The 11,618-nt window shown below is 36.2% G+C and overlaps 1 protein-coding gene across 1 annotated transcript; it reads left to right on the top strand.

Moving 5' to 3' along the window:
- Positions 1–9,624: 9,624 nt before the first annotated feature.
- Positions 9,625–11,389, top strand: LOC142167183 (uncharacterized). Its single transcript, XM_075227343.1, has 4 exons — positions 9,625–9,750; positions 9,856–10,338; positions 10,471–10,708; positions 10,788–11,389. Exons 1-4 carry the CDS (start codon positions 9,625–9,627, stop codon positions 11,387–11,389), a joined length of 1,449 nt encoding a protein of 482 aa, XP_075083444.1.
- Positions 11,390–11,618: the final 229 nt, after the last annotated feature.

Below are 11,618 nucleotides of genomic sequence, written 5' to 3'. Positions count from 1 at the left end.
TGCCCCACTTTGTTAAAAGCCCATGTTACTTAGCTCGGCAATTTAGCGCTAGTAGCTTCATTTTTAAGGCCTAAACTTATCTTGTCCTTTTTCGAGTTGGTACCAGAATAATAAGCTGAGTTCTGTGGTAAAAAAGTTCACTCTTATCATTCCTATAGTACTCTTAACTATGTAAGTCCTATACCTAATGTTGCTCCGGATATCATTCTAAGCACATATTGATTTAAGCGTCGAAGTGGATTTCGACTTGCCAATGAGCTAATGCCCAAACTAACGTGTCGTTCTCTTTGATGAGTGCCAGCAAAGTACCTATATATGAAGACATCAAGACGCGATTGAGACCCAAAAAGTGCCCTCACAAGCATAAAAACAAGGAATATTTTACACTATGTTCTATTGCATGAGGAGCATACTCCTTATCAGGATCACTTATTAACAACCTATAACTCTAGTTTCTAAATTTATAGTACCATGTAAATATTGCTAGACCAATGAATTAATGATAACCCACGTTTATCATAGGAGAGCTGACTGAAATTAATGTAATTTTTAATGGATATGATTTTTTACCCTATTTTCACATTTCAAGTGTATTTGTTTGGTAAGAACATGACTATATAATGCATGTACGAACCATGAATATGGTAGAGTTATGGTTTAACCTACCTTGTCGTCCTCCACAATATATAGGATAACTAAGGTAACTTGCTACAATTAGATTAGTGATGTTCATCTAGGTGAGTTCATGTTTCGACATGGTAAACTCGTCGAAGGCTAGATTATATGAGGAAGTTAGTGATAGAAAATGAACTTTTGACCTAATTTAACCTCAAATGCTGGCTCGTGAGGTAAGAATTTCCCAAGACTATACAAAGAGACCAAATTACCTATTGAGAACCGATATGTGAAATTCAAAAACTTAGAATTGTTACTAACTGTGTTCAAGAAATAGTAATGGCCGAAAACTAAAAAAAATATATAATAACCAAAAATATAAAATAATTTTGGACCCACAAACTTTATTGTGTGTCCTTAAAGAATTTAATCTCCTCGATATTGCCCAAGGTTAGGATTAATTCCTCTCAAAATAGAATGGAATACACTATTCTATAGTAGAGGCCCTTCAAATTATATAGGAATAAGGGCCAAATATACCCCTCTACTTTAGAGTATTGTTTGTATTTAACCTTTGTTATACTTTGCAAACAAAAATACTCTCGCGCTACAAAACTTATCATATATACCCTTATTTTTAACAGACATCCAAAGTGGCGAAGACCCGCTTATTAAAATCCAATGTGGCTTGACATTTGCGTGAGGTGGACGTCACATGGCATATCACCTCACCGCTCTACCCTATTCCCCACCTCCCCCGATACATTCTCTTTCTCTTCTATTTCTTCTTCCACCATTTCCTTTTATTACCTAGGAATAGCTCGGTAATGAAAGAAGAGAAAAGATAAAACCCAGATAGTTGAACCCGATAATTATGGAGAATACTTTACCGTGTCCAATTTCTTTACAAATACTAAAGAATCTTACATATCAATTGAGACCTGCTAATTTTAAAATAAGAATAAAATTACTATTTGCATTTTCTTCCCAAACCCATTTAGAAATAAGCAGAATTAATTAGAAACTAGTCAAGAAAAGTGAAGTTTTCAGACTAAAAAAACTAATTCATCACAATCGACTTCACAAAAAAAAAAACAGAAAGAAAAAGCAATCCCATTTTTACTCACAAAAAAAACTCAAAGAATCAAACAATTAATCGGCTCAACTAGGAAGTCAAAGTTTCAAAACCTAGAAACAAATTGATATCAAACCAAACAAAAACGGAATTTCTCAGAAAAAAAAATTGTTCATAAATAAAAGAGAAATTACACAAACTAATCTATAGCCATTTAATAAATAAGTGGTTTTTTTTCAAACATGAAGGTTGCTAGTTGACCTTGTGAGTTATCATGGGAAAATAATAGTGGAAAAAGAAATACAAGGGAAGGAGAAGGTAAGGGGATGGGTGATGAAGTGGCATGCCATGTAACGTCCACCTCACAAAAATATTGGGCCACGTTAGATTTTAATAGGTGGGTCCTTGCCACTGTGAATTTCTGTTAAAAATAGGGGTATATATGATAAGTTTTGTAATGACAAGGGTATTTTTGTTTTCAAAGTATAACAAAAATTAAATGTAGATAATATTCTAAAGTAGAAAGGTAAATCTGACCCCAATTATAAAATATTAGCGAACTATAAGAATGAAAAATATTACAATAGACACTTAATTTTATTTTGAAAAAATAATGCAGAGAAGAGGGGAGAGATTTCAATAGTTTAGGTGTGTGAAAAATGAGGTCAAGCCTCTGAATTTATAGCCGATTAGTTGGAGTTCAAGCGAAGCTGCTTGATCGGAACAAGTTTGTAACAATTCACATTAGTGCACGTTTGGGAATATCACTACCGTTAGTGGTACGACCCAAAATCCCAACCAACGACGTCGTGATGGCACCTAACACTGCTTGCTAGGCAAACCAACACTTAACAATAAATAATAAAAAAAAGGCTAACCGTTAACAACATATTAATATAGAATAAGAGTATAAACTCATAAATATATAAGTCTAAAACAACGTCGACTAATCAGCCTCTCAAGATTTGGTGTCACAGAGCATATGAGCTACTAAGAATACTACATACAATGTCTACAATGAATACATTATTATCAGGAATAATAAACTGTAATAGAGAAAATGGAAAGAAGACAATAGGGCATGCATACGAGTTTGCAGCTCTACCTCGAGTCATCTATCTGGTAACGACTAAGAATCTCTCGGGACTCCGCTAGTATCAATGTCCGAATCTTCACAACAAGTGCAGAAGTATAGTATGAGTACGACCAACCCAATGTACTTAATAAGTATCGAACCTAACCTCGACAATATAGTGATGAGGCTATCACAAGACACTTACCATATAAACATATATAGTCATTAAGCCACAGAAATAGTAGTAGAGATAACATTAATAATAACAGAAATAAAATGCAAAAAATAGTAAAAGAATCCGATAACAGAAGTAATAACCACATCTCTCAAATAATACAACCAAAACCTTTTTCAGCAGCTCAACTCAACGGGAAAGAAACAATATCCATAATCAACACAATTAAAGCCCACAAAGAATGACTATATCACAAACCACACCAAGATTCATAACACATACATTGTAGCGCACAATCTGATCTAACACACAAAATACTGTTGTAGCGGCAACCCTATCCCATGGCCATACTATTATTGCGTCGAGCAACTCGGTCCTTATCATAATATTGTTGCGGCAACAACCCAATCCAACATATCAATTCATATAGAATCATCCAACAACATAACCAACATAGCGAGCATCATAATAAAATATCTAGGAGAATAGAAAAATCTAATTCATTAAGGAAGAGATGAATACTAACAAGGAATATTAGGCAATCCAATTATACAAAAGCTAGTCTCACATATATCTCGATGAGAAGTCAAACAAGGTCAATAATACCCAAACAATCAAGTAGCCACACAATCCAATATAGAATAGAAGAACAAGGCATGAAACGATTAAAGACATGTGACAAGTAAAGCATGTAATAAGTAAAGGCATATAACAAGTAAAGGCATGTAACTAGTAAATATATGCAACGAGTAACAAGTAAAGACAAGTGGTAAGTAAAATCATGTAGGAGGTAAACACATATGTCAAGTAAATGCATATATCAAGTAAAAGTAGGAAATAAGTAAAAGCATGTATCAAGTGAAAGCATGAAATAAGTAAAGGCTTGCATAAACTAGTTCTACCTGCCTGCTTTGACCCCGGACAACGCATAGCACCTTACATATACGTCAACCCCAACTCATGGAACACACAGCAAATAGTCAATTCACATCCTAATTCACTCAAATCAAGGTTAACCAAGATACTTACTTCTTTCGGTAATAAAATCAACAATCCAACACAGCTTTGCCTTTATCACAAGCCTCCAAATAACTCGAATCTAATTAAATAATGCTCAACTAAGTCAAAACAAGCTTTAGAAACTATCCTAATATAAAAAAAGGTTCGATCTTTAACATATTTAAAAAAGTCAACAAAACTTTAACTCGGGCACACTTGGTCGAAATCCAAAATTAATACCAAATCCTGATTACCCATTTATCCTCGAGTCCAAATATATAATTTATTTTGAGATTCGACCTCAAATCGAGGTCTAAATCTCTAAAGTACAAAATCCTAAGTTTCTACCAAATCCCTATCTTTCTTCTATGAAAATCTAGATGTAGGGATGAAAATCTATTGAAAGTAATAAAAGTTAATCAAAAACAAATTAGAGTTACTAATCATTGGTACCTGGATCTGTACAAAATATGCAGAAGAGTTGTATGTATATACCACAATTATACGCAGTAAGAAGCAAGTCTAACCTCGGTAGAGTAGTGATGAGGCCAGTTCAAGACATCTACTAGGATAAGAAAAACTGAACACGTGTAGTATAGTCTAATAATGAAAGTGAGGAAATAGTGGAAATAAAGCAATACAACAAGGTAAGCTAGAACTGAATTTAAAGCAATAAAGGCAGTAAGGAAAGAACACATAATAAGAACATTAGGAAAAATAATCTGGACAAATACAAGTGAGGTAAATGAGAGATAACAACAAGAATCACAACTGAGGTACCGCCTCGTAACCTCATTTCACAATCATAATCAAAATCTTTCCTTGTACCACCGCGTGAGCCTTACATTTAGATAGTTTTGAAAATATTTTCCCAAAATAGCTACACGCACTTTAGCCCACATTATGCTGCCGCGTGGCTTCATGTAACTCCACTACTAGCAACACACACATAAATCCTACCTTATGCCTCCACATGCACATTAACCCCTGTCCTTATACCGCCGCATGCGCATCAATATCACAACACAATAACAACTCGCACCACAAGTGCCCATATGCCACAACTTGCCAAAAGAATCAAGGTAACCAATGTTCCACAGTAAATAGCCCACGGCTCGTCCACAATGTGTACAAGAATTTCAACAATAACGAAATAAAAGTGAATAGCTGATCACGCCCAACTCAAGTCCTAAAAAGGATAAGTGGTCATTGCAAATATAATCCGGTCTAAGAGTCCGAAATCGAATCCCACAGAGAACTAAGGCTTAGATATAGCTATTTAATATCACTAACAAAACAAGTTCAAACAATTTTCAAGTTATGAAGATTAAGATTTTTATTTTAAACTACTTAACTAAATAAAATTACTAAAGTAATAAGATTATCGACTAAAGAGAAATATGTGAATTGAAGAGAAAAAAAAATTCTAGGGTTATGATTTCTTCAATTATCAAGATGGATGCTTAACGTGTTTAATATAATCACACCGATTTATTCTCCATTGATCGTGAGTTCTCCTGTTACCACAATTATCTCTCGATCAAAAGCAGTAATTTTCTAGAATTATTCTCTCGAACTAACCCTAGCTAGCAATTCAAGCGACTAACAAAGATCGTGCCAAAGCTTCGTTATCTCTAATACCACTTTTAAATACAAGTAATTAATCTCTTAACGTACTCAGGAGTGACATTGTTCAACAACAACCTAATCAAGTATTATTTTTCAAGCAACACATGATAAATAGGCATAGTTAATTGATGTCCATTCAATTAACATCAAGCAAAATATAGTTGAACAAATAGATTATAAAAACGGCTAATTATAAATAAGAATGGTCAATAATTCACCCAATAATTGATTCCATCAAAATCCTAGAAGAAAGATTTAGCTACTCATACAAATACTAAAAACCATATAAACCATTGTCATGCCAATATCCATTGAAATAAAGATAGAAAAGTAGAGAAAAACTCTTGGATTCATCTTGTGAAATGGACTTGAGGATTTTTCGAGCTCAATTTTGCTTCAACAATGGTGTTCCTTGCCTTCTCAGGCCCAGAATGCAACTAAAATAAGGGTTTGAATCTTTTATATCACGTCCCTAAGCCAAATGACTAAGTTGCCCCTCAAGATAAAATGCAGGCAAATTTTTCCTTGTGCTATAGTTGTGCTTCGCACAGGGTCTAGTTGAGTTTTCCAAATTTTCCTGTTCTTTTCATGTGCTTTTTGAAGTTATTTCACTGCCTGAGTCTGATTTTCCTTTTCTTCAAAAAATTGCCTTTTAGCTTCATTAATGTTCAAATCACCTCTAATCTTCACTCTTGGCTTTCTACATAATAAACCTCAACAATTAAGCTCAACTAGTCATCTTTCAACCTTCAAAACACCTAAAAACACACCAAAAGTAGGGGTAAAATATATTCGATTACATGTAAAGCTCGCATATTATCAATAGCTCAAGAAGAAAAATATCTCAACAATTTAACAACTTCATCTCAATATGATAACAGTTATTACAACTTCAACACCAATAACTCAACAAGAAGATATTTTAATAAATAACAACTTCAAGTATGGCAATTCAACAATTAAAGAATTAACAAGACAATAAGGAAGGCACTAACTTCAACTAAAACATGTAAGAGCAAAATAACAAGTAAGAGATAGAGCAAGTGTTAACAATACCAAATAAAACATGTAAGGCTGGATTAACACATGTAAGGGTAGATTAACAATGAAAGATATAACATGGTATGACAATTCAATTAAAGGCATGAAAAGAGTCTAAATAGCCTAATCTGGTCAAATACCACATATAGCCCATGTACCCACTCGTCACCTTGCATACACGGCTTTCACATAACAAAAATAGCACAATCAACCCAAATCCTAAGACGTAGTTTTCCCCATACAAAGTTAGGCAAGATACTTGCCTCAAACAGGCTAAAATAGTTTTTCCCATACATAGTTAGGTAAGATACTTACCTCAAATAAGTTAAATAAACCCTCTAGTAAGCCTTTTTCGCAAAAATCCTACTCCGAACGGCTCGAATCTAGCCAAAATAACTTAATCCCATAAATACAAACCACAAAAAACTATTTCGAATAATAAAGTTGTAATCTTTAAAGAAAATCAAAAAGTCAACTCAAAAAGTCAACCCCGGGCTCGCACCTCGGAACTCAATTAAACTTACAAAATCTGAATACCCAATCAATAACGAGTCCAACCATACCAAACTTATTCAATTCCGACCTCAAATCAACCTTCAAATCCTCAGTTTTCAACTCTCCGTAAAAAGCGATTCCAGGCGACCCCTACAAACCCTACTGTGCACAGTCAAAATGGCCACAACCCCGCCGTTGGGTGGTGGTAAGCCACCGGACAATGCCATAAACATGCATAATCCTACTGTTGACACAACAATCATTAATTCCCCATATGCTACGGTTATCAAAGATGATGGAACAAAAGCTGCAGCAATTAATCGACTGGGCTCCGACGAAAATCCCCAACTCGCGATTGGACCAAATCGTATATCTTCAAGCCTTGGATATTCTACTCGAACTCAAACACAACCAACCCAAAAAATCTTTGGGCAAACAATCTCTGGATTCATCAATGAGGAGTTGTTGCCTCAATATCTGGCTGGGAATGAAACCATAACTCCCCGTTCGGCACAGGAAAGGGATCTCAAAATGCAAGAGCACACAACAAAAGAACATGATACCCTAGGTGCTCGAGGTAATTCCACAACCAACTCTCCCACTTAACTGGGTGCACAAGGTAAATCTCCAACTCCTTTAAACCAATCGTAATTTAACTCTTAACTTGCAATACAACCACCTCAGAAGACTACGGATCAACCACTTTCACCAATTGAAGCACAAAATGTGAGAATTAGCTCTAGAGCCTTTATTCCTGTTTCTAAAACAGCTGCTGAGAATGCCCCATCCAATGTTAAGGAATCACCCAATCCAACCAATAAACATACCAATGACACTCTCTCAAACATCAAGCAAACAATGCAGTAACACAACACCAACTTGGTACTGTACAAGCACAACCAATTCCCACGAGTCAAGAACACCCCCAAAACTAACCCAGTACAACAAAAAATGCCTTGCCAAAAATATCCTCCAACTTTGATAAGCCTGAGCAACCTAAGCACTCCAATCAACACCCTGTACTAAAGCAAAATTCTAACACCACAAACACCAATACACAACCATCAGAAACCAACCCCAAAACCAAACAACCAGTTGTCAACCAACCTGCCCCCCTCCACCTCCCACAGTCAAACACTTTTATGTTAACAAGTTGAGGGCAAGGCATGAGGCTGAGGTAGAGCCAATTGTTATCACTTCACCTAAGATCACTACCAAGTAATGACAATATGCTGTAATCTTCACCAGGGAATATTACATGGTGAAGTTGGCTGTAAGATGTAAGTATACTGTGGTGGACAAATTCTCAAACACTATGCCCAGAATGGAGGCCATCACGAGAAGTTTTGTGGCACAAACTGAATTAAAGGGAGGTTTAAAATTGCCCACTTTAATGCCAGGACTGTTTATAATGATTTAGATAATGAATATGATCATGTCACTGTCTACAAAAAGGCAATTCATGTATATTCAGGGACAAATCATGAATTTGGAAGTTTGGATACCTATATTTAACACTGCTGAGGACTCTCCAATTGTGCCAATATGGGTAGTCATTCTAGAATTGCCTTGGCACTTTTACTGCATGAAAATTCTAAGAGGGCTCCTGTCTCCTATTGGAAAGGCCCTTCATTTGGATCTGGCATCATTTCAGAAGATAAGGGGCAGTGTGGCAAAGGTCAAAATGCAAATTGATTTGACCAAATCAAGACCTCATCATGTCTGGTTTGAATTTGATTACAAACAGGATGAAAATAGAGATGGACAGTGGCTAGAGGTTCAGTATGAAAACATACCTGAGTACTGTTTATACTGCAAACATCTTGCCCATAACATACAAGATTGTCCAGTCAGACAAAAGGATGAGGAAAATAAAAAGAACAAAAACAACCCAGAATCAACAAGGAAGTATCAGATCAGCAAAACAATTCTGAAAACCAACCAATGATGCAAAATCAACAAGGTCAAAAAGAGAGCCACAATAAAGAAAGTAAAGACAACAATGTTGGAAACCTCCAAAATAGAAAGGAACACCAAAGCACATGGCCCAACCCTTCAACTTATGAATTACAAACATAGAGGAAAAGACACTTCAAAGGGTACAAGCAACAGAATAACAAGAAGCAGAATCATCATCCCAGACAAAAAGAATTCCTGAACAACAAGTGTGGAGGACAACCAATCAACATGAAGGCAGTAAGAACCAAAAGAAAACTGATGCCCAATCTGCAGATACATTCAATGCTCATCCAAATCATGTAGAGAAGGGTGCAAGTACTGTTTCTCAGTAGTTACCTCAACCACAAGAAGTCAGTCCAAAGAAGATGAAGGAGATGGCACCAAATAATAGAATACTGAATATGGTACAGAGGAAGAATATTGTGCCATAGTGACTTCTAAAGAAGAAGGTCAACCCAGTGACATGAGAAGAGTGATTAAAGGTAAAGATCATGTAGCTTCTGATTTCCAAATTCAGTCCCCCAAACCTAAGCACAAACCAAGTCAGAAAAAAAGAGGGCAATGAAAAGGAAGGGTAACAACACAATTCAGCACATTGCTGGTATTGACAATACTGCTACCTCACATGAAGAACAACCTCAGAACCCAGGTAGGATATCAAGTTTTCACAAACTCTCTTTCATTGCTGTCTTGGAACCTTTCCTTGATATCAGTGACCTCACCTATTTCAGACATCATCTCTCCATGTAACATGCAGTTTCCAATGTCAATGGCAAAATATGGTTATTCTAGGACCAAGACTTCAGTGGAAATGTCTTAGATCAAGATGAGCAGCAAATGTCTATTGAATTGAGGCATGCTGAAACAGAGGAGGCATTCCACATCACTGTCATTTATGCAAAATGCAAACCACATTTGAGAAGAAGTCTTTGGGAAACATTGAGGTTCAAATATACAATGTGCAATTTCCCTTGGTGTGTTATTGGAGACTTCAATGTCATTGTTTCTGTTGAAGAGAAGATTGGAGGAGTCCCATACCAGATGAACAAAAGCCTAGACTTCCTCACTATGATAGAATACTGTGGGCTTACAGACCTTGGCAACTATGGACCAAGACATACATGGTCCAATGAGAGGGACCACTACTCTATTGTCTGGAAAAGGCTAGATAGAAGTCTTGTAAATGAAAAATGGCTTACTTTCTTCCCTACCACAATTGTCACTCATCTAGCTTCTACTGGATCAGACCACTCTCCATTTCTTATGGAGATGCATGTGAGACAAAAAACAAGAAGAAGATACTTTGAATTCCTTAACTGCCGGGTTGAAAATGACACCTTCATGCCTCTGATTCACAGAGTTTGGAGTATGAATGTCAATGGTAGTGCAATGTGAATTTTCCACCAGAAATTAAAGGTTGTCACTAAGGCCCTGAGCTTATGGTCTAGGGAACAATATGGTGATATCTTCCAAAAGCCTAAAGAGTTTGAACAGAAAGTCAAGGAAGCTGAAGAGAAATGGATCAATACTAACAATCTAGTTGATAGGATTAACTTACATGAGGTACAAACCCAATATGTAAGATATCTAAGGACTGAAGAAGCAATATTGAAGAAGAAGACCCAACTTCAATTGTTTAAAGAGGGTAATGCAAATACCAGATAATTTCATAGCCTTGTACATCCACAAAATCAAAGATGAAGATTGGATATAATGGGATGAAGATATTGGTGAAGCAACTTACAACTATTTTAAAGATCTCTTTAATGAAACATGGGGTGTAATCAGACAGGATCTTCTCTCATATATTCCAACCATGATATCCTCTGAAGATAACACTAATCTTACAAGAGACCCTACTATGCAAGAACTCAATAAGGTGGTTTTCTCTATGAGCCCGAACAGTTCAACTGGTCCTGATGGGATGAATGGTAAATTCTTCCAGTCTTGTTGGGACATTATCAGTAGAGATCTCCTAAATATAGTTTTGGCTTTCTTTGGGGGTAGTACCATGCCTAGGTACATAACTAATGCTTGCTTGATACTCCTGCCTAAAGTGGAATTCCCTAACTCCTTGACTGAATTCAGACCTATCAGTCTAATTAACTTCATCAACAAGATTATTTCAAAGGTCATTTCCACCAGACTTGCAACTATCTTGCCACGGATTATTTCAGCTAATCAATCAGTATTTGTTAAGGGTAGAACCATCTCAGAGAATATCATGTTGGCTCAGGAAATTGTACAAGGGATCAAGAAGCCAAATCCTGGGGCCAATGTTGTGATCAAACTAGACATGGCCAAGGCATATGACAGAGTCTCATAGGCCTATACATGCATTACTTTGAGAAGGATGAGATTATGTGAGAAGATTATTGACATGATATGGAGAACTATGTCCAATAATTAGCATTATGTCATTGTAAATGGTACCCGACATGGGTTCTTTAAATCAACTAGGGGGCTCAAACAGGGTGATCCTCTAGAACCTGCTCTCTTCATCATTGGAGCAGAACCTGCTTTCTAGAATGCTTAACAGCCTCAATCAGGACCAA

Source organism: Nicotiana tabacum, chromosome 12 (genome assembly GCF_000715075.1).
Source record: "Nicotiana tabacum cultivar K326 chromosome 12, ASM71507v2, whole genome shotgun sequence".
Classification (NCBI taxonomy): domain Eukaryota; kingdom Viridiplantae; phylum Streptophyta; class Magnoliopsida; order Solanales; family Solanaceae; genus Nicotiana; species Nicotiana tabacum.
The sequence above is the reverse complement of the archived record's forward strand: the minus strand, read 5'-3'. Positions and strand labels throughout refer to the sequence as shown.